This window comes from Triturus cristatus, chromosome 12 (assembly GCF_964204655.1).
Source record: "Triturus cristatus chromosome 12, aTriCri1.1, whole genome shotgun sequence".
Lineage (NCBI taxonomy): Eukaryota > Metazoa > Chordata > Amphibia > Caudata > Salamandridae > Triturus > Triturus cristatus.
In genome coordinates, this window is record NC_140595.1 from 91,388,189 (window position 1) to 91,412,204 (window position 24,016).

The following is a 24,016-nucleotide window of genomic DNA, read 5'->3' on the forward strand; positions in this document are numbered from 1 at the left end:
GCCACAGGTAGGTTCCTGGTAAATGGTACCCCATGTACCCAGGGCACTGTGACCAGAGAAGGCTCCTAAGGGTTGCAGCACCAATTGTGCCACCCTTAGAGGCCCTGTACCCTGGCGCACACACACTGACTTTACAGGCTGAGTGTCTAGGTGCAGAACAAAACAAAGAGACGACATGGCCCACATCCCTGTGTGCCATGCCTACAAACCACTGCCCTGGCATACATCAGTCACCCCACTTGCTGGATGCCCTATGCCAGTGGTGAGGGTACAGGTGCACGAGCCCTGTACCCCTACAGTGCTCAGGTCCATTCCTGGGCCCTGTAAGTGCAGTGCTGCCATTAAGAGTATATGGTGCTGGGAGGTTGTCATTACGAACTCCACAGCACCATAATGGCTGCACTGAAGACTGGGAAGTTTGGTATCAAACTTCTCAGCACATTAAACCCACACTGACGCCAGTGATTTAATGTAAAATGCACCACAGAGGGCATCTTAAAGATGCCCCCTGAAAAACGACCAACTATCAGTGACCTGACTGAGTGGCTGCTTAGGCTGCCACCAGCAGACATGTTTCTGGACCCCTGGGTCGAGAGCCTACTGCTCCCGGGGGCCTGAAACAATGCACATCCTGTGACGAGGTGCATGCTGCCTTTGTGAGCCTCCCCAGACCATTTGCTACTTTCAGCAACTGGTCCCCACTGGTTGTACCCCCCACTTTGGGCGGGAGAACCAGCGGGAAAAACAAGTGAGGGAAAGAGGTGTGCTCACCTCTGCAAACTCCACCCCCAGGTGGGGGAGGCGAGGTGAAGCACAACTCTGAGTCCCGCCATTTTGAGTATGGGGGGGACCTAGCCAACCAGGGAGAGGCTCATTGGTCCCTGCCCTTTACCTACCTGTAACGCCCCTAAATCTAGTGTTTAGGGGGCACCCTGAACCTTGCTTCCCCAGATCCAACCTGACAACAAGAAGAAAAGAAGAAGGACCGAACAGCTGTGCAGCCAGCTAACAAGAGGACGACGCCCACTGACTTGGCCCCAGCCCTACCGGCCTGTCTCCCCTCGAACCTGCTCCTGCGAAATCCCGTTGTGTCCTGCAGCCAGCAGCCTCGAAAACCCCGGAGGACCTGCCTGCCTTCACTTCCAAGACTGCTTCTCCCGTGCTCAAACTGCAGCTTCTGGCTTGGTTGGATACCGTGAATCCAGCCCACTCTGCACCCGCCGAACCCGGCCCGAGCTCGAGTGGAAAAACACAACGAGGAGGTCCCCCAGGCGATCCTGACCCGAGATCCGGTGACCCCTGACATGCCTCCAGCCAACGCCTGCAGCCTAAATCCAGAAGGCCCCCCCCCGACCGCGACCCGGAGCTGGTAAGAAGATCCAACCCCAAAAGGCTCCCCTGCACCCGACGCCCCACGGCCTTGTGCGCCCAAACCAACGGTGCCTAACCAACCCTTAACTTCCCAACCCACCTCTCGAAGTGGTGGTCGCACCCAGAACTCCTTTGTCTACCTGCCTGCTGTGCTTTTGCAAACCGGAGGTTCTCCGTTGAAAACAACAGGGCACCCGACCTCAAAACAGCACACTGCACCTGGCCGCCCTAGTGCCGCTGAGGGTGCACCTATGGTGCTATTTTAGCTCCCGATTTGCCCTGACCTAAACCCTAGGAGCTTTGTTCCCACAGCCGTGTGGCCTGCTTACCAGCAGCCACCAACCGGAGGCCCCTTATCTGAACATTGGGTCTCAACACTCTGCACCCGGCCGCCCTAGTGCTGCTGAGGGAGAAACAAAAGTGCATCACTGACCCTGGGGGACCCCGGAGTCTAACCCCAGAACCTTAACTCCCACAGACCATTACTTACCTGTGAACCGATAATCTGTTTTTCCTCCATAGGATAACATTGACAATTGTCTTCCAAAAAGTTTCTAAGTGTGGAGTTTTGAAATCTAAAGATTTTCTTAAAAAATCATGTGAATAACCAAAACGTAATTACTTACCTGTTTACAGGAAATGTCCCAGTGCTGAATCTAGGTATCCAGCACTGAGTTAGAAAAGTAACGTAAAAAGTAACGTACCCAGGGCTCGACAATTCCACTTGCCCGCTCGCATTTGCGAGGTAGAATTAATGAGGACGAGCTATTTTTAGGTCCTACTCGCCCTTTCTGGTGAGTAGGGAAACAAACTAACTTGTGTCCTCTGTCTTTAAAAACTGAGCAAATGTGATAAGATAACAAGATTTAAAGGCATTTTAATTGCTCACAAAGCGAATGAGCAATAAAGATGCCTTTAAATCTTGTTAACTTGTCACATTTGCTCCGCTTTCAGAGACGGAGGTCAAGTAGGTTGCAGTTAGGTCGAGGAGATTTTTCAAGGTACTAGACCTGCAGGACTAGTACCATTTTTCGGATTTTTCGAGCCCTGTTACTTGTAATTTCCTGAAAAAGCCTATTGATTTCAATGTACTGTATTTGCTAAGTGTTGCAACCTGCTTCATTCCCTTGTAAATCAAACAAAGTACAAGTTCTATTGCATTTTCAAACTGGTCTATATCCAGTGACTTATTACTGAAAAGTATTTAATGCTTACCTGTGCCAGGCTTGCTTGGTTCTTAAAAAAAACAACAGTATATATTTTTATAGTGTGTACATCAAATGCTTAACACTGTCCTCTGATACTGCCTTACTGCTTGACCACTCTACGACAAATAGAGAGTAAGGTTCTATCTAACTTTAACCTCTGCCTACCTCTGGGGTCACCTGGACTCTATACACACTATCCCTCATTTTGGTGTAGTATATATAGAGTCAGTTTCCTACAACCACTAATGCCCCTGAGGAACAGCTGTGGGGATGGACCTGCAGGGAGATCCTGGAGGGATCCCCTAAGACGTCTGTGGATTGGTTTTTACAGGAAGGTTAGCAATAACCCTGCTGACGCACAGGTGACCTGCAAGACAAAGCTATGTGGTCAGGGGAGTATGGCGGGGGGTGGGGGGGGGGGGTGTTCTGCTGGTTGGAAACTGAGGGCCTTCGTATGATGCCACTACAAGTAAGAGAGCACCAGGAGCCAGGCAGAGGACGGGTCTGGTGCAGGGAGCATGCTCCCCACAAAAACTGCCCCTTTGGGGACAAGGAGGAATGAAGAAAATGCTCCTGGTGGCCAGAGCTGCCCACCTGGAGCAAAAGAATCCAACATTGTGCAAATTGGCCATACAGGGCCCCCAAGATACAGCCTGGACGTCAGAACAAATCTTTTATGAGTGCAGTAATTCATTTCATTTGAATTTACTAATGCTCTTCAATCTTCCCAACATGAGTCAAGAATACATAAAACAACAAAGACAATAGGCTTCCTCCTACAGACTTGTCACTATTTCTTACCCTAGAGAGGTAAGCCTGAGCAAATGCCATGTCTTTCTGATCTCGCAGGGGATCTCTCTGCAGAATGTTCTCATCACAAAGCAGCAGCAGCTTGGCAGTGTCCTTGCTCATACGTGCTCGGCCTCGTTGGCTTCGGGTGCGATGAGAGTTCCTTCCTTTACTAGCACCTTTGCCACGTTCAGCTGGATAAAAAAACACAATATTGGCAGACTTACAAAAAGGCCCAATTAAGAACGCCGGTTGGGAGAAAAAAACGTAACCAGACAAATAAGGGGGCCGGACTGTCAGGGAAGGTGTGGTTCAGAAACCATAACAATTAGAAAGATAAGATGTGAAGTACTGAAGATACGATACTGTGTGGAAAATTGCATTTTTGGTGGGACTATACCAATGGTGGAGGAAGGCTGTGATGAAAGAAGTAACATTTGAGCCATGTGGGAGATCGGCTGCAGGAACCATGGAAGCTGATGGAGGAGTGGCCAAAAGGCCAGCACTGAAAGCAACAAGGCTGGATCCAACTGGCCCAGCACCAGCTGGGCCAGCTCATTTAGGAAGAGAGTAGCAGGAAGGTCAGTGGCAGATGACATAGGAATTAAAACAGACAAGTTTAAAAGAAATAGAGTCAAGAAGAATGTCAGTGGGTACCAGCTGCAGATGAGTAAGGGGAATTTAGGAAGCCAGGATCTTTGTAGGAACAAGAGAGAAATGAATATGCTACTTACCAGTATGCATCTGTTCTTGGCATGTAGGGCTGCTGACATTCATATCTGTGCATAGATCGCCGCCTAGTGTTGGGTCCGGATGTTTGCACGTTGTTGTCCTGGAAGAGTCTTCGAAGTATCCTGGGATAGGTGACTCCTCCCCTGGACTACAGTGCGCATGGGCATCCTCTCCATCCTCAGATTGTTTTTCGCCATTGTGGCAGTGATGGAGTAGATATAGAAAGTGATGACCATGCTTACAGTAATTCTGAGAGCTGCAGCTGCTACAGGCGCCGGGGAGGAGGGAGGGCGATATGAATGTCAGCAGCCCTACATGCCAAGAACAGATGCATACTGGTAAGTAGCATATTCAGTTCGAGGCATGTGGGCTGCTGAATTCATATCTTTGCATAGAATATATAGCAGTGCCCTCTTATTAGCGGCGGCTACCAGTGCCAGCTGCAGCGGTCTGAAAAAGAGTTTTGAGAACAGCCTGTCCTACAGCTGCCTGCTGTTTTGATTGCACATCTACACAATAGTGTTTGGTAAATGTATGTGTAGTGGACCAGGTGGCTGCTCTACATATGTCATGCAAAGGAATGTTTCCTAGGAAAGCCATTGAGGCCCCTAACTTACGTGTTGAGTGGGCTCGTGGGGGAATCGTTAAAGTGCGTTTAGCCTTTTGATAGCAAATTTGAATACATTTAACGATCCATCTGGCTATTCCTGCTTTGGAGATAGCGTTACCTTTGTGGTGTGGGGCAAAGGCAACGAAAAGTTGTTGTGTTTTTCTAAAGGGTTTGGTCCTGTCGATATAATACATGAGGGCCCTTTTGACATCTAGTGTATGGAGTGCCCTTTCTGCGACAGTTTGTGGGTTTTGGAAGAAAACGGGCAGTTCAATGGTTTGATTCATGTGGAACTGCGATACCACCTTTGGCATGAATTTGGGGTTGGTACGTAGTACGACCCTGTTGGCGTGAACCTGTATAAATGGCTCTTGAACGGTTAGTGCCTGGAGTTCACTAACTCTTCTCAAAGAAGTGATCGCTACTAGGAAAGCTACTTTCCAGGTAAGGAATTGAATCTCGCATGAGTGTAGAGGTTCAAAGGGTGGACCCATCAGGCGTGTGAGGACCAAGTTGAGGTTCCACATCGGAGCCGGTGGGTGGCTTGGTGGAATGACTCGTTTGAGTCCTTCCAAGAATGCTTTGATGGCAGGCACTCTGAATAGAGAGAGGTGCTGCCTGGTCTGCAGATAGGCTGATATTGCGGTCAAATGGACACGTATAGAGGTGTACGCCAGATTGCATCGGTATAGGTGTAATAGGTAACAAATAATGTTTTGGATGGATGCATCTAGTGGGTTAATGTCATTATTATTGCAATAAATGACGAACCTCTTCCATTTGGCTGCATAGCAAGCTCTGGTAGTGGGTCGCCTGGCCTCCTTAATGATGTCCATACAGTCAGGTGGCAGGTTGAGGTAGCCAAACTCTAGGACTTCAGGAGCCAGATTGCCAGGTTCAGCTGTTGCGGATCTGGGTGCTGAATCTCTCCATGGTTCTGCGTTAAATGCTCGGGTTTGATCCGCAGCCTTTGATGCGGCACCACGGAAAGTTCGAGAAAGGTGGTGTACCACGGTTGGCGTGCCCACGTTGGAGCAACCAGGACGAGCGTCAGTGAGTGTTGACGCAGTTTGCGTGCCACCAGCGGTATCAGTGGTGCTGGGGGAAAAGCGTACGCAAATCTGCCAGACCAGTTCATCCATATCGCATTGCCCTGCGACTGCGGATGTGGGAACCTGGCGGCAAAGCTTTGGCATTTTGCGTTTTCGCTTGTCGCGAATAGGTCTATCTCTGGATGACCCCACTGCTGAAAGTACGGTTGGAGTACTGATGGGTGTAACTCCCACTCGTGCATCTGGTGGCTGTGTCTGCTGAGCAGATCCGCCATCTGGTTGTCCTTGCCGGGGAGGTGTTCTGCCATGAGGAACATGTTCCTTTGAATGGCCCACTTCCACATGCTCTGAGCCAGATGAGACAACTGTGGAGAGTGTGTTCCTCCCTGCTTCTGTATGTAGTACATGGCAGTCATGTTGTCCGTCCGGATCAACACGACTTTGTTGCACAAGTGTACTTTGAAAGCTTTCATAGCGAGGAAGATTGCCATCAGCTCTAGAAGGTTGATGTGCAGCTTCTTTTGTTGTTGTGTCCATAGTCCCTGCACTGTGTAATGGAGTACATGAGCTCCCCATCCCTGGAGAGACGCGTCCGCCGTCAGTATTATCTGTGGGACAGGCTCTTGGAACGGTCGGCCCTTGCAAAGGTTTTGTGGATTCCACCAATGCAGAGAGTTGTATGCCCGACCGCTCACCAACACTAGGTCCTTCAACTGTCCTTGAGCCTGATTCCACTGACGTGCTAAGCACTCCTGAAGCGGGCGCATATGTAGTCTCGCGTGGGGGACTATGAAGATGCAGGAGGCCATCATGCCTATCAACTGCATGAACACTCGCGCGGGAAGGGAGTGTTGTGGTTTGAACTTTGAAATCAGCATTTGCATGCTGTTGATTCTCACCAAATTTGGCTGAGCTGTGGCCGCCAGAGTGTCTATAGTCGCACCTAGGTACTGTTGTACGTGTGCGGGCTGTAGATGGGATTTTGGGTAATTTAGTGAGAACCCCAGACTGTGAAGGAGGTGAATGGTGCGGGACATGTGGCTGGCACATTTCTGGGCTGACTTCGCTTGAACGAGCCAGTCGTCCAGGTAAGGGTAGACGTGTATGTGCTGCCTCCGTAGATGTGCCGCCACAGTAGCTAGGCACTTTGTAAACACCCTTGGTGCCGTTGTCACGCCGAAGGGAAGGACTTTGAATTGGTAGTGCTGCCCTTGAACAGTGAACCTGAGGTATTTTTTGTGTGATGGGTGAATGGGTATGTGGAAATACGCATCCTTGAGGTCCAGTGTGGCTAGAAAGTCTCCCTGCTTGAGCAGCGGGAGGACTTGCTGGAGAGTGAGCATGTGAAAATGCTCGGAAAGAATGTATCTGTTTAGGGGTCTCAGGTCTAATATAGGTCTGAGTGACCCGTCCTTCTTCGGTATTAAAAAGTACAGGGAGTACACCCCCGTACCTTGCTCGTGGACGGGTACGACCTCTATTGCGCCTTTTAGAAGCATACTTTGCACCTCCTGCTGTAAGAGCGTTAAGTGCTCTGAGGACATAGGACGGTTCTTTGGAGGTATTGTGGGTGGAGTGGAGGTTAGTTCTAGACAGTAACCGTATTTGACAATATCTTTGACCCACCTGTCCGTGGTGATGGAGTTCCACGTGGACAGGAACCTTTGTAGCCTTCCCCCGACAGGTGTTATGTGGTCGGGAGGAAGGGAGAGGGCGTCACTGCTTGTTCTTGGGGGAGGACCTGGTGTTGCCGTAGCCGCGTCCTCTGCCCTTTGTACTGGAGCCACGATATCCACCCCGGGTGTTTTTATCGTAGGTGGTTTGTGTATTGCCCTTGTTGTATGTTTGCTGTGACCCCTGTCCTCTACCTGCTCCTCTATTTCCGGGGCGACGAAAGGAGCCGCTCCGAAAGGACTGAGTCTGGAGAGCCCCCATGGACTTTGCAGTGTCCGTGACCTTCTTTATTTTCTCTAGGGTGGTGTCAACCTCCGGGCCGAATAAATAGTCGGGGTTGACAGGCTGGTTGAGTATGTTGTTTTGCACCTCAAGTTTGAATCCGGAGATTCGTAACCAGGCATGTCGTCGCAGCATGACGCTAGTGTTTATGGCCCTGGCAGCTGTGTCTGCGGCATCCAGTGCGCACTTGATGGATGCGTTTGTGAGGAGCTGTCCCTCCCTGATGAGGATCTCTGCACCTTCTCTGAATTGGTCAGGGAGATGTTGGATTAGTTGCTCTAATGTGTCGTAGTGCGCTCTATCGTAGCGAGCGAGGAGTGCTTGAGTATTGGCAATGCGCCATATGTTGGCTGCCTGGGCGGCAACCCGTTTGCCAGAGGTCTCTAACACCTTGGACTCTTTGTCCGGGAGAGGAGCGTCACCTGTTGTTTGGGAGTGTGCCCTCTTGCGAGCATTCGCAACGACAATGGAATCCAGAGGTAATTGGCCTCTGATGTAAGTGGGGTCCCCAGGCGCTGATCTGTATTTTTTGTCGATCCTGGGGTTTATCACTCTTGCCCTGGTGGGTTCCTTGAAGATGTCCTTTGCTGGTTTGAGGACACCCTTCAACATGGATTGAGTTTTTATATTCCTTTCTGAGGATGCAAAAGTATCCATAAGAAAGTCGTCCTCGATGGTGTCCGAGTGAAGTTGCACCCCATGATTGGCCGCAGCACGTTCAATTAGAGCGTTGAACGCTGCCGTGTCCTCTGTGGGAGATGTTTTTGCTCCATAGAGTTGCGGGTCTAGGTGCACCTGGGTCCACAGGGTCATCCCAAGTTTGATCAGGGTCCTGTTGGCCGTCAGGGTCCATGTCTCCGGGGTAGGGGACTTGGTCACCCATGTAGTCCACCAACGCATCCGTGTCGGAGTGTGTGGGAGAGAAGGATTGTGGATCCTGGTAGGGTGAGTGGAAAGGTTCGTAAAGAACTGGTTCTGTAGCCACAGGCAGCTTTCTTTTAAGTGGAATCCTGAAGGAGTCCAAAGCCGGCTCCGAAGTTATTTTCCGTTTGTGGATAATCATCCTGCCGGTGTCGGTGTCGATTAGATGCGATGGAGACGTCTCCGCAGAGCGTTCGGCAGGCGTGATCGTGGTATGGGTCACCCGAGTCCTGATTTGGAACATTTTCGGGGCCGTGGATGGTGCTTTGCGCAGCAATGGGTCGCGTCTGGAGCGCCCTGGAGTCTTTTGCACCGACCGGTTCTGTTGAGGCGGTCGTAGATTTTTTCGGCGCCGGTGGGTCATCGAGTCGAGGGGCGGGAATGGCCGTCGACTTCTTCGATGAGTGTGGCTTTGGTGTCGCCGTGGAAGCGGTGTGAGACGCAGCAGGCTGTTTGACCTTTGTGGTCGGAGTCGATTGCGTCGGTGCCGGGAGCCGAGCAGGTTTGGTGGTACCGAAGACCTTCTTCCTTATGTCGACTCCGACGTCGGCCGCTTCGACTTCGGCACCGAAGTCTCGTTTGGTGCGCTCGGTGCCGATGTGTTTTGCTGGCGTCGAAGGTGTGGAGGGCCTCGATCCGACCAGCACCACTTTCGGTTTCGGTTTCAATTGAACCAATACAGCTTTCGGTTTCGGTTTTGAAGAAGGGAAACCAGCCGTTTTGGGCATTAATGGCTGCCGCTGAATGTCCGAGGCCGGGCCCGAGGGCGGGGCCGAAGAACTGCGCGATAGGTCTTGGGTAAGGCCCGAAGGCGATCCCTCGACCGGAGCCATAGACTGTTGCACTGGGCTTTCTTCAGTCTGAACGGGTAGGCCTTGCTCGTCACCGGAGCTACTCTCTTCGGCCCCTAAGGCCTCATTGTAGTCTCCTACCTCGGTGTCGTCTTCATCTCTGCGAAAGAGTGTTTCGTCGACGTCTTCCGATCCGGAGTCATGTTCGGAAACGGGACTGGAGGGTAGGTTCTCCACTTCTTCGACATCTTCGGTCTCGGCGTTGAAGATGTCGGCCGGGGCCGGTGCCGCTTGCTGCGCCTCGAGTCTCGCCGCTCGTCGATTCCGTAGAGTCTTCTTGGATCGAAATCTGGCACAGGCCATGCATGTAGATTCGTCGTGATCCGGTGAAAGGCATTTGTTGCACACCGGATGGACGTCGACGTGGGGATATTTCGCATTGCATACCGGACACCTCTTGAATGGTGTTCTCGATTCCATCGTTGATGTCGAATCGACGGTCGGGTAAGATGCGAAAGTTTGTTCTGGAAGTTAGTTAAACTAACAAAAATACTATCGATACCGATCGAGAACAGTACCGACGCGAACTAAAGGCCTTTTGGCCTGAAAAAAGAGTTTCCTAACTTGAGTCAAGATAGCACATCCAAACCCAATGGCGGAAAAAAACAATCTGAGGATGGAGAGGATGCCCATGCGCACTGTAGTCCAGGGGAGGAGTCACCTATCCCAGGATACTTCGAAGACTCTTCCAGGACAACAACGTGCAAACATCCGGACCCAACACTAGGCGGCGATCTATGCACAGATATGAATTCAGCAGCCCACATGTCTCGAACTGGGATTATTTTGACCAGAATGGAAAAAGATTTAAGGGGTAAAGAAAAAAAAAAAAGAGACTGTGGTAAAAAAAAAGGAAAATTGTTAAATGGAAACCTAAAAAATCTGGCTTTGGTTGGAGGTGGGTGGAATGCGCATAGAAGAAGGGGGGAACAGTGAGACTCAGAGGAAGATGGGGAGGGTAAGGGCAGGCTTGAGGTAAGTGAAGAATACGTTACTTACCTTTAGCCATGTTCTTTTTGGTGGAAACTCTATTTAATCGCAGCTTCATCGCCTCTAGAATAATCCCAGGCACCAGACTGGATCAGAGTCCTTTTCACAGCATTGCTTCTGCAAGTCGGTAAGTGGCGGTGTGTGGCTCCACATTGACTTTGTTTCACCCTGGATGTGACGGATAGACACCACTACCCCTATACACTGATGTCAGTTTCTTCCTGTCTGACGGCAGCAGAAGAAGAGGCCAAAACCTAAACAGAGGTGCCAGTGTAGAGATCTCTAGACTGGGACCATTTTAAGATGGGAAAGACGACCACTGCACAGAAAGGGAGGTGGGAGGGCAGTGAAAAATCTGTGATTAGATAGAGTATCCACTAAAAGAGCATTACTGATGGCAAGTAACTTCTTATTCTGATGGATATTTCTAATCGCTGATTCCTCACCTTTAGAATAGATACCAAATCAGTACATTCCAAAGTGGAGGGTTTGTGGAGTGGGTTCAGACCAAAAAGTCCTCCACAACCAAATGGTCGAAATGCCTTTCCCATCGGACCTGGCTTTCAAGGCAATAGTGCTTTGCAAACATGTACACTGACGTCCAGACACAGCCTGACAAATTTCCAGAAGAGGGTCTTCGCTTACCAACACAGTGATAGCTGCTTTGGTCCTTGTGAAATAATTCCTCAATCCTTCTGGGGGCTGCTTCTTGGCTAAGGCTTAGGAGATCTTGACGGAGAAGATTATCCACCTGGACAAAGTCTTTTTCTGCACCGCCTTGTCATTCTTTACCCCAAAGAACCCTATAAAGAGCTGGTTGTCCATCCATAATCTTTTAAGGGATAGATCTACAAGTTTTAAGCTCATTTGGGATCCAACAAATAGAGTCAATTCTCTTCTTTCAAGGGGGAGGCAGAGCAAAGAATGTTGGGAGGGTGATGGATTGCCCAAACTGAGTCACAACTTTTTGAAAAAGGTTGCTCTGGTCCTCTGCATCAGTTTTTCTGGAGGAAAGGAGGTGTAGGGAGATTGCATCAAGAGGGCCTCAAACCCACTCACATGGCAGGCTGAAGACACCTCAGAAATGAAAACAGATTTCAGAGTGAGTAGACGCACCGAGCAGCTGTGCATCAGGTCAAATGGATAGCACATGAGGAAAGTCATTGAGTTCCCACTGTGGCACCACAAAGGGTTTTGGGGGAAAACATATGCAACAAACCTATCACAATAGGTGACTTAAACAAGGACAGCTGGTCCAGCAAGAATATACCTCTTTTTAACGCGTGCCTTTTCCCCCGCAGGTAATTACAATGCGGTCGTTTCGACGACCGCGTTGTAACCACGCATACCATTACCCCACAAGTCATAACAACGACTTGCGGAGGGGGGGGCGTTGGATGTTGGAATAGTATCATTTACTAATCCAACTCCAGTATGCGCAACAGTAGGGAAGGTGTTGGATTTTAATTCCAACACCTTCTGCCCCCTCTGCAAGTCATTGTTCCAACTTGAGGAGTAATGGTATGCATGGTTACAATGCAGGCATTGTAACGACCGCTTTGTAATTCACTGCGGGGAGAAGTTTTCATGGTAAACGATGTTTTCCGTCCAGCAAAGTGAAAGGGCTGACAAACAAACTTACGTGGTGCCTACTGCAAGGTCTTGCTGGGCCAAAGACAAAAACAATAAAATGTCAGCAAGTTTAGTCAGCAACAAGGCTGTGTTGCGGGTTCAGCACCAGGCCACAAATCTGTTCCAGCACCATGCATAAGCAGATTTTCAAGAGGGGCGTTGCACTGCAATTATAACATCCACAACCTCAGGACCTGTGTCAAACATATGAAAATGTTTACAGAAGCTCTCTGAAAGCTGTAGCCTGATCAGAAGGTTCATGCCTAGAAGGTCAGGGTACCACACTTTCTTGGCCCAATAAAGAGAGACTAGGATGACTTGGGCCATACCACTCCTTATCTACTTCAGAACTTCGGGAAGGATAGATAGTGGTGGAAAGACGTGCAGGAGTCCAGTGCTCCACTATAGCCAGAAGGCATCTTGTAGCGAGAGCCACCTTGGGAACTCAAGCACAGAAATGTTTTGACACTGTATTAGGTGCTGGCGAAAAGATCCAACTAGGGTTCTCCCAGATTAGTGAAAGACTCCCTGCACCACCCCAAGTTTTAGTCACCATTTGTAAACTGCCAGGCCCGATCTGCCATGGCATTCAGATATCGCACCAGGTGGTTCACAACCACAGATAGGCCCCAACAGTCAAGCCAACTCCAGAGGTGAAGAGCCTCTTGGCACAGGATACAGCGCCCCACTCTGCCTTGCATGTTGCAGTACCACATGTTGGTGGTGGTGTCTGTGAGAACCTGCACCAGCCTCCACTTAATGGACAGCAGGGATGCCATGAACATCAGGAGGATGACTTGCAACTTGAACAGATTGATACAGAGTCAGGTTTCCAGCTGAGACAAGAGTCTTCTGATAGTCACCTTCCCCAGATGCCCTCCACAACAAAGCAGTGAAGGGAAGATAAGTGGTCTACTCCTAAAGATGCAGTGGAGTAGCCACAATTTCCAGTCTTTTGCAGTCTCCTCCAAAATTGGATGGAATCAGATAAGTTCCCTTGGTGCTGATCCCACCGAGACTCCACATCCCACTGAAGAGCCTGCCCATGCTTGGTAGTGTTGACAAGCAGGTTGCAGGAGACTAATAACCCAGGAAGCCTCAGGAGCCATATCGCTGAGATCGAATAATCAGGATCTTAGCCTGAATGTCAAAGTCACTGCATAAGCGGTAAGGCCCTTAAAAGCACCACCTCGATGATGGCTTCAACAAAAGGAAGCCTCTGTGAAGGAGTTAGGTGTGACTTTGGCACATTGATCATGGACCGCAGAGATGTAAGATGGGTCACCGTCATATGGATGTGATCTATATCAGACTGTGGCAAGCCAGTCTTCAAAAGCTAGTCATCATGGTAGGGCAAACCCCAATCCCCAACCTCTGAAGATCTGCTGTGACCAACGCCCTCACTATCATGAACACACAAGGTGCACTGGTACGGAGGAGGAGAGCACAGCAAATTGGAAATAACTCCAGCTAACCATGAAATAAAAAAACTATCCTACGGGTCCAGGGATGCCATCCAGTGACCCAGATCCAGAGCAGACAGAACATGGCCGATGTGAGCATCCTGAATCTGTCCTTCCGCAGGAAGGCATTCATAGGGCAAAGATCTGAAATAGGACAAAGTCCTTCGTCCTCCTTCAGCACCAGGAAATAGGGGGAATAACAGCTGTCCGTATTTCAGATGCGATTACCCTCCCTGTAGCCCCTTAGCCTGCAGTAAGATACAACATGTCGAAATGGAATAGAAGGGTGTATGGCTTCTTGAACAATTTGGAGAAACCATCTGTCCGACGTAATCTATTGCCAATCAGGAGGTGGTGGTGGATCCAGCTTCCTACTGGGTGGCAGTGAGCTGCTGAAGCAGCTTGAAGGCTGCTGCCGCAGGGCTAGGGGGGACTGACAGGTTTGGATTCCTTACTGACCTAAACGTTGCCAGCCTGATCTTTGTCCCCTCTGCTCTGAAAGGACTCAGATGTTTGCTGTGGTGGCAGGTGGTGGAAACATTGCTGGCACGGTCTGTATGCCAACTCTCAGTAGAATTCCCAAAAGGGATTGTTTTGCTGAGGGAACTACCTGGTAGGAGCCAAAAAGTCTAACAAATGTGCAGTGGCTCGGTTTTCCTTAAAACCTTCCAGGGTAGGATACACTTTCTTGCCAAATAGGCAAGGCTCATCAGATGGCATTGTTATGCTATGTTATAGTAATTTATTGAGCGCAAACATATACCCAAAGGTACTGCCATTGCCATAAGGGAGGCCAGGACATCCCCAGAAAGACAAGTAGAACTCACCTAAGCATGGGACAGAGGACCACACTCGTTTCGACTGCTTGGCCTAAGCAATCAGTGGTGTCCAAGGCAGACCGAATGACTTATTTAGCTGCAACCTGGCTATCTTGAATGATTTGCACCACTAACGCCCAAAGGTCCTCAGTGGCTGCCGCAAGATCCAGCTGACCATGTCCCAAAGGGCATGCGTATATTGGCCAAGCAGACAATGGACATTGTCTGACCTCAAGGCTAGACTGGTTGATGAGAATATTTGTTTCCCAAATGCCTCAAACCTGTAATACGCTAAGTCCTGGGGAACCATAGAAATAATGATGGGGTTCACTTTGCCGATAGAGGCTTGAGTCACCAGACTCTTAGCAGTGAAATGCTGAGTCAGGAAAATAGGGTTGCACGGAGCCAGCCTTTCGCATCTGGCAGCCTGGCTGTTAACCAATGAGCATGAACAATGCGTAGCCCACACGCCCATCAATGTATCAGTCAGGGATTCATTAAGGGCCAACAAGAGCTCCCAGGAAGCCTGCCCAAGTTGTAGAACCCCTGTAAGGACGTTAATTTTGACCTACACAGAAGAGTTATAGGACCAAGTCCACTGCTGCACGTCTAATAACCACAGTCAAAAAACCACTTTCTGCCGTCGATCCAAGGTTGAGAAATCAACCCAGTATCAGCGGATGTATAAAGCCCACTGGCCTTATCCAAGTCCATACAGAAATTGTTTTCATCCTAGTGAGCGGGTATCATATCGGCACCAGCAGCATTATCTTCAAAAAGCAGCATACTCTGAACCACAAATTGGTGGAACACTTGACGGCAACTCCTTGGCAGGGGCAGTGCTCTGGCAGATTCAGATTGAATGAAGACCTGGAATGTCAATGAAGATTCCAGACATGACCTCTGTCACAACCTAGATGAGTATGGCTTGGAGTCGGACACCAAAATCTGTATAGGGCACCAGTACCAGTGTTGATGTCAAAGAGGCTGGTGCAGATTTTTGGCGCTTTCGCAGAATCCGAATCAGGTCTAAAGGGCAAAGATGGCACCAAGGATAAATCTGCCAGCAGTAACCCAGCTAGAGGCCACCGCTGTTTCCCTAAGATTGCGTCAGAAGGAATCGAAAGAGTAGCAATATGTGCAGCATATCATCCCAGAAGGCCTCAATTTGTTACAATACAACCAATGACTCAGGAAATTTGCGGTACACCGGACTCAATCACGGAATCAGCTTCTCGGCAGATCAGGAGAAAGATCGAGAGGAACGTTTACGTCCTTACAACTTTTCTGGGGATAGTGGCATGTTGGGGACGTGTTTCGGATTTCCTTTGCATGTTTCCTCTATAACTACTGCTTGACTACTTTGAGGACCTGTCCCAGGAACTTCCTCAAGAGCGGGAGCAGGAACATCACCAAGTCCATGCTCTCGACTTCGAAGAGGAGCTGGACATGCACAGGTTCTTTTGGTGTTCAGAGTAGGAAAGTGCCTCTTTTTGACATGGTCACCACCAATTTTTGCCTGGTATTTGATGCCATTTTAAAAACGGTGCACTGGGTTCCTGCTATCCAGGTTCCCAGTGCCAGGTATCTTGCCCTAAAGCTGTACACTTGTTGCTCCAATTGGCAATAACTTTAGCACCCCCGGTAAGTTTCTAGTCAATGGTACCCCAGGAACCTAGGGCATAGGGTAATAAAGAGGGTCCCTAAGGACTGCATACTGTAGTATGCCACCTTAAGGTACCCCTCAGCACACTCATGCAAACTGCTATTGCAGGCTGCAGGACATGGTGCAGAGAAAAGTGATGAAACAACATAGCACACCGACATGTGTGCCATGCCTGCAGACCCTGCATGCAGTATAGATACGTCCCCCCTACAGCAGCCTTACAGCATTAAGGCTGGGTGCACTATACTAGTTGTGGGGACATAGACATCACAGGGGCACATCTGCTTATGCAGCTAAGTCGATTCTTAGAAATTGCAAGTAAACAGGGAAGCCATTTTAAGTACATGTGCTGGACACTGGTACTTCAGAGTTCCCCAGCTACACAACAGCTTCACTGAAAATAGAGATGTTTGATATCAAACATCTCACGTTAATAAGCCCACACTGATGCCAGTAATGGATTTATTAATACAAGAACCCCGAAAGCACCATAGAGATGTCCCCTGAAAACCTACTGACTACTAGTGTACTGGTTGTCTGGTGTAGACCAGCCTGCCACCAAAGACAGGAATCTGACCCCCTGTAGGTGAGAGCCTGCTCTCTCTGAGGACAGAAACAATGCCTTCTCTGGCCGGAGGTATTGTCACCTCCTCCAAGCAGGATGGCTACATAGTCAGCACATCAAGGCAAGCAGCTTCAAAGGCCTCTGCTGCCTTTAATATGAGACCCAAGGCTTCCCCAGACAGGGAAAATGCCACCCCCTTCCCATCTAGCACCAGGACAGGTGGCAAAATTAGCTAGTCAGGAGGCATGTTCCCCCACCAGGCTAGTTCCACCCAAAAGGTGGGCTACCTGATGTGAACACGAAATGTAGAATTCCGCCATCTTGGTTGTGGTGGAATTAGGCTCACTGGTTCAGGGTTATGCTCTTTTCCACAGGAACTGGTTATATAGAGGGTGTAGACACCCTAAAGGTAAGTAACCCATTGGCTACTACCTGTCACTCCCCTTAACACCCCAAATTGAGTATTTAGGAAGCACCCCTGATGCCAGTAACTCAGAATTTGACAGATCCAGAAGAAGAGGGTAAAGAAGAGCTGCGAGACAACAAGAACTGATGACTGCTGTGGACTTACTGGAACCAAACCCTGCCTGCACCAGTCTCGACAATCGTGACCTAGTGACTTGTCCTGCAGCTGACCAACTTCCAAGAACCCCGGTAGACTGCCAGCCCTTCTTAAATTGTCAGCAATCATCCTTGGAGTAGAGGAGCTACTCCCCTGCAGTCCACAGGCACCAAAGAAGCAGAACTGGCAATAGCAGCTGCTGGGGGCAGTAGTGGTGGGCAGGGAGTCTTTAAAAGAAAAAAGAAAAGGAGAAAAAGAAAAATCCACTTACCTGCTGGCCACCACCTCTCCTCCATCCTCTTCGGTCGACACAGGAAACAGGAAGCACCAAGTCTCCCAGACTCCCCTAAGCCAATCAAGACGCTGCTGTCACCAGGATTAAAGACGCATCGTGTTTTGTCTGAGCGGCCTGATTCGGCCCACATAAAGAAGGTGGGAGGCTGTGCATGTTCTACACCCAGCAATACAGCCAGGTGGAGAAATGCTAAGTGCACATGACTGTTTGTCCGGCCAAACCCTCATGCACACTTAGAAAGCGCCCACAACTCCTCCCCCTGCTCTGTAGGCAGCTCCACCCCGTCCCTAAACAGAGCCAGTATGGAAAAATAAAATTATAATAACATGGTGTTATGATAATTTTATTTTTCCTGTAGGGCAACGCTCCTCCGCCTTAGCGAAAGTGCTGCTGCTGGAGTCTGGTTCACTGCATTGCTGCTCCCTTGCCAGCCCAACGCAGCAGCCCCCCAGGAAGAGGTACCTGTGCCCCTGAAGGTCAGATCTGTCTCCCCCTCTACTGAGTGAAAGGACACCAGGACCGACTGCAGCCATAAAGGACCAATACACAGGATACCAGACCTCTTGTAGCGAACAAGCCATACTCCAACAACACCAAGAAGCAGAGACCCACTCCCAGAGTGGCCCAGCTGTCCTGATTTTGGCACGCTCAACCGGCGAGACAGACAACTGTTAGGCCCCAGGATGCACAGAGTCCAGCTGCCCTTTTAACTCTGCCTCTGGGTACCCTAGCCCAGATATTGATGAACCGGCTGTCCCTTCTTGTTCCCAAGACCTTTCCGACCCGAACACCGGTTAGAAGATCCTGGACTTGTCCCCAAGTCCCCCTCTGCAGCCTGTTTCGAGGTGGACACCCTTCTTTTCACCGACATGGCGTGCAAAGCTTCCAACCCGAGCGGCACTTCTGCACCCGGACACCCCAGGGCAGGTAACAAGTAACTGCTGGTGGTACTTTCGGCCCCTATCACCCTAAGTTCAGCAGGAGGGCTCTAGAAACCAACCGTAAATAACTGTATGCAACATATGCCTTTTCTCCCATAGGGAAGCATTGCTGCGTAAAGACGCATTCAAGTGAACTGTTTACTTACCTATGAAGTTCAATATTTGAAAAGTACTTACCTGATAACGACGTTCTTGCCATAGTTTGTCAGACCCACAAAGTAGGGAAGAGCAGAGCTCTGGATCCGCTTCTGAAGGCGTGGAAAGAAGGAACTGATGTCAGCGTACATGGGTGGTGCCTATATTGGCTCCAATTCATCGCTTCTGGGGTGGAACAAAGTCAATGCGGAGCAAGACAGCAACATCTACGCCGAAGTACTGCTGTGCAAAGCTTCCGGATCCAGCCTGGAGTTAGGGTATTCATTTTAATGGTGAGGAATCTGCGGTTAGAAATATTCATCAGAAACATTACATCACATCCAGCATCTTCTGGGAAACTTACCCTGCTGCACCTTGCTAGTCTGTATTTTTGGAGGAGACTTGAGAGTGGGAGAAGATGATGGGGCTGTCTCCACAGTGTCTTCAACCACTTCGCCCACCATTTCTTCATCTTTGCGCAAGTTGTCACCAGTTCCCTCGCCCTCTCCTTCCGCATCTTCCTCATCCTCCTCCTCAGGTTCAGAAATCTCCTCCTGAGAATTTTCTTCCTCCGACTCACCCTCCTGGCTCAGGTGGCTCTCTGATGCCAGCCAAGTCAGCTTCTCCATAGTCTCCTGAATGAGAAAAATCATCACCAATTACTTCCAAGTGCACCACATACCTCATAACTCGAGAGACACCATTGCAAGGAGGAGCAGCTTTAGAAAAATCAATATCAAGTGGCATTAAATAGAGAAGAGCCTAACTGCAAATGGTACAAATTCACATGTTGTGCATAATCCTGAAAACCAGTACTCAGGTCAAGAATATTACCTGGAATGTTTTTAAGTGAAAAATAAACTGATGTAGGCTTGTGATTTGTCCATCAAAAGACCTGCCCTACGATGCCAAACGCCATGAACTTCTGTATCATCTTCAATGTGGGTGTATGCGGAGTCCCCTTTCTCAACATCTCTGCATTTTTCAAAGAATGCATGCTTTACGCTGCAGGGACGTTACCTACGTGAAGATTTTGTACTCTTCGCTGGGATCTTCAAGTAGTGCAATTGCAAGAACATTGTATTTGGTGCACGTTGATAAAGTGGTTTTTTGGATTAGTCAATAGTTAATATGAAGGTAAAAATGTATCGTGCTTCTTTTAAGGTGTACTGCTACTACCGACATCATTTAGAAACACTCTGACATGGACCTTATACCTACTGGCAGTGCTTGTTTTGGTAACATTTCAGACCAACTGCAAAACCCTGTGTATGATGCATTGTGACATACAATAGTGAACACTTGAAAACCTTTGATGTTAAGGTGCCTATCTCCAGCAAAGGCAGGACACTGTGCAGTAAGGTCATTTTGAACTTTAGTGCTTCTGACCCTTCTTTTGGATTTACACCCGGTACAGACTTTTCCCGTTAACTTTTTTTCAAATAAGGAAGTGCAACTAATGCATCATTTGTTCTCTTGGTTTGCAAATGTTATATTTTTATTAAGCTTTCGGCCTGCCAGGCTATGCACACATAGATGGCCACACTCAAATTGAAACTCGTACAATAATCCATAAAGCCGGCTTGTAAAAACCTGCACATTAGCAAGCAACATGCAGTTAGTGTCAGCATGTTTTGACATCATCTTCTTCTGGCTGGAGGGATGCAGCAAGAGGGTCAACCCAGAGTTTTCTGCACGAACCAATATATGAAGAGCGGTCCAAATTACCTTCTAGAAGGGATGAAAGAAAAGGGGTGGGGTGTTTTATAATGGAGTACCATTGTGTCCACTATTTCTAACAAAAGACTTCACCATTGGAAGACTTTATCAATTACTACACAGCGAATGGGGAATAAGGCCAGGAGCCACACTCCCCTACTACAATTTCCAAGTTAGAGCCAGTTGCAGGAGGATCAACTTGACAGAACCATAACTGCAAGTTCATTTTGTGGCCTTTTGCATTCGACTTTAGTGTCTTGAATGTATTTTCGGATAGAACAGGGACTGCTTTTTTCTCTAACTAACTGCAGTCAGTTAAAATCTATGAATCGTCAAGTTGTTCGTTCATTTTGGTTCAGGTTGCTCATAACTAATCGAATGTTGTAAAACCCAGCTCCAGCAGCTGTGTAGGGAATACCCGTGCGCTGCAGTGGGCATAGATGTGTTCGGGAACTTCACATCAATTTATGAAAACATATACACTTCAGGCAGATGTCCATCAGGCGTAGGCACTGACACTGTAATGCAGAACGCTGATGTCACATGCAGGTGTAAACAGAATCCGTCTCACAGCCATGTGCAAACAGAAAGAAACTACAAAGTTGGAATAGGGAGTAGAGAGGTGTATAAAAGGACAGTATTAACATGCATAATCTTTGCATGCTCTAACTTCACTTACGTTCTAAACGCAACAATATTTGGTAAATTAGTATGGATGCCTCACTAACAGAACTCAATAGGAGTGTTAGTTAATACGAACACTCGAAGTGTGTACTACAAACTTCGGAAAAGCTTGTCTCGTGCTTACCTGAAGCTCTGGAACAGACAGCACAGATTCCTCTGAAGCAGATGACATTTCTTCATCTTCTTCATCTTGGGTGAGATCATCAAAGTCTTCCTCCTCTTCCTCTTCTTGTCTGTCTTTATCTTTACCTGTGTCTGGAAAGCTGACAGACTGGTCATCTGCAGTTGACGAGTCATCTGTTTTTCTGGTTTGTCTGCTAAGAGCAGCATTGATGTCATTGGAAGAGGTAACAGTACCAAGTTGTTCAGGACCCTCCTCCATTGGCGCTGGGCATTGATCCTGCTGCTTTTTATCAGAGCTTGAAACCTGCCCATCAGCTGCTTCAGATGTGGCCGCACTTTCAGTGTTTGCTTCTGCCCCATCTTTGCTTGCATGTTGCACCAGCGATTTAAAACACTGTCCCTGCCCGGCAGTCAAAACAGATGGCTTGTCACCTTTACTGCCACAAGTGTCTTTCATAAGCATCACCTGAAGGGCAGGGCTTTGTCTCTCCAGGGAATCCCTGAAGCCTTCCATCTCAGTTTTGATTGTTTCAATGGACTCTTCTTTCACCTGCGCTACTGAGTCCTCAATGGCATCCCAGGTGCATTCCTGCTTCACTTTCACAGGTCCCTGCACATGAGACGCAAGACCCATTTCTGCATTTGTCCTGTCATGTTTAGAGGGACTGTGGCCGTTAGTATTGGAGGCATTCAGGCTGGTTGTGTCAGAGGGATTTTGGATGTCTTTATCAGGCGAATTTGGAATGTCTCTATTGGAGTAATTTAACCTGTCCTTATTAGGAGAATTGGGCAGGTTTGTTTTCAGAGAATTTGGATTATGCCTGTTAGGAGAATTAGGTGTGTCTGCATTTGGAGAATTCAAGCTCTCCCTAGTATGGGATGTTAGTTTTTTCGCATTGGGGGAATCCAAGCTGTCGCTTTTGGGGGGACTCGAGCAATCCATGACAGGGCGGGTCAGCAAGTCCACAGCAGGAGGATTTGGGAGATCCATACAGGGGGGATTCAGGATCTCAATATTTGTGGAATATGGAGATTTCAAAATAGAGGCATTTTGGCTGTGTTCTGAATTCTGGAAGACTGGGCTCTCACTCACTAGATTTGCTGTCTTTTGATTGGAATCCCGAGAAGATTCTGAACTTTCATTCTTTACAAATAAACCATCTACCACACTTGTAAATTGCTGGAATTCTGAAACTTGAATTGGCATGGTTATCGTTTTTTCAGTCATCATTACATTTTTTGGGTCCACCAGCATTGTGACTGGGATCCCTGGAGTGCCTTGGCCTATGGGTGCATGAACAGCCTGAACCATGCTGCAGCCACTGCCAGCACTCAGTATGTCAAACCCGCCAGCAGGGACTGTGAAGACAAGTGGAGCAGAATGCAGAAAATTCTTCATTAAGAAGGTGGTATTGGGCAATGCTTTTTTCCGAGTGCGTGGTCGCCTCTTATAGGGCCTTCTGTACCTTGGGGTCAACGCTGGCAATGCCATTTTAGGAAGGCTGGGGACAGGTGCCACAGGCAAAAGAACTCGCAAGATAGGAGCTGGCTGGCAAGGCTTAGCACTGGACGTCAAAGCAGTCAAAGGTGTCCGACCGATTTGGCCGCCTTGATTGTTGGTGACCAAAAGCTCAGCAGGCCGAGACAAGGACTTATGCATTGCAGTTACACTTGAAATAGCCTGGGCAGCGGGGTTAGGTTTCATGAGAATAGGTTTCAACAAGGAACTCTTCTGCCTCCAGGATCCCACAGAAAAACGACCTCTTAATGGCTTTAAGGTGAGTTCAAGGTCCTTGGGTATTATAAGGGGATATTTCTTTCCATCAGATCCAAGTTCAGAGCCTTGATTCTTTGTTCCCTTAATGGTCGAATAGTCGGCAGCACCTGGTACATCAGACAGCTCCACTGTTTGCAACTTCCTCATTTCTTCCTGAATGCCTGTCAAACTCGCCTAAATTGGGAAGATAAGACACAAAGAAATAAAAGAATGTTCCTCTAATATAACTATCTGAATTCAAAATAAAATATGATGCACGGTAATACCGATACTAAAAACAGATAACTTCAAATCAGTCTTTTCCTCTTTAGTTTACATCAGACTGCAGATTTCCTACGGATGAGAACCATGGGTCCCATCCGGGTAAGCCATTAATCTACTTGCAGTAACAATATAGACCCTTTCCGTCCTCCTTGTGTCCTATTAAATTTGTTGTCCACATATCTGCTTCTGGCCTAATTACATTATTCCAGGTTGTGCCAAAACTCCTCCCATGCGAGGCTACCATTTGAATTGACCATTTTCTTGAGGAAAAAAACTCACTTGTCTTACACCAGATGCCATTTTCCTCTGCTTCCCTTATCGGTATTCATGGTTATTAACGCAGCTTTACCTTATTCAGAAGGAAAATTTTCTCAAGTTATCCCTCTGTACACTAAAAAATTTTTGGATTGAATAATAGCTGCTGCACTTGTATATTTATGCCAATCAGGTGCCGCTGAAAGAAGCTATTTTGAATTAGAGGTGCTTTCAAAGGCAGTCTATCGCACACCATCCGTTTGAGCTAACAGGCCCAGTAAGGCTGGCCTTCAAACAGCTCCAGAAATGAAGAAGAATCTGGATATCAATATGCTGAAGAAATGACACATTTAAGAAATATGCTTTGCCAGATGCAACCATCACTTGTGGCTAAGTACTCCATAACACAGATATAAATTCTATTAACAAAGAACAATAGCATAAGCATCATTTAAAGCACTCAGGAAAATGAAGCGATAGTCAGGCTCAGAGGGCAGAGTAAAATGGAAACTCACCCAGGTGTAGCACTGTTTAGTCTGCACCTTAAAGACTATTTCCACAAGAACAAATTAAGGAGAGACATCTCTCCTTCCCATAGATGCTGAGAATCCGTTTGCCAAAGATGCAGATTGAAGAA

The 24,016-nt window shown here is 48.3% G+C and overlaps 1 protein-coding gene across 3 annotated transcripts in view; it reads right to left on the reverse strand.

Moving 5' to 3' along the window:
- Positions 1-24,016, reverse strand: part of GON4L (gon-4 like) — a 246,766-nt gene that overhangs the window by 45,067 nt on the left and 177,683 nt on the right. For all 3 annotated transcript variants that reach the window (XM_085639371.1, XM_085639370.1, XM_085639369.1), the window contains 3 exons: positions 21,085-23,034; positions 18,922-19,192; positions 3,381-3,562 (listed from right to left, as the gene is read on the reverse strand). In XM_085639371.1, the coding sequence (XP_085495497.1) occupies positions 3,381-3,562; positions 18,922-19,192; positions 21,085-23,034 (2,403 nt within the window). The remainder of the gene's footprint in view (positions 1-3,380; positions 3,563-18,921; positions 19,193-21,084; positions 23,035-24,016) is intronic.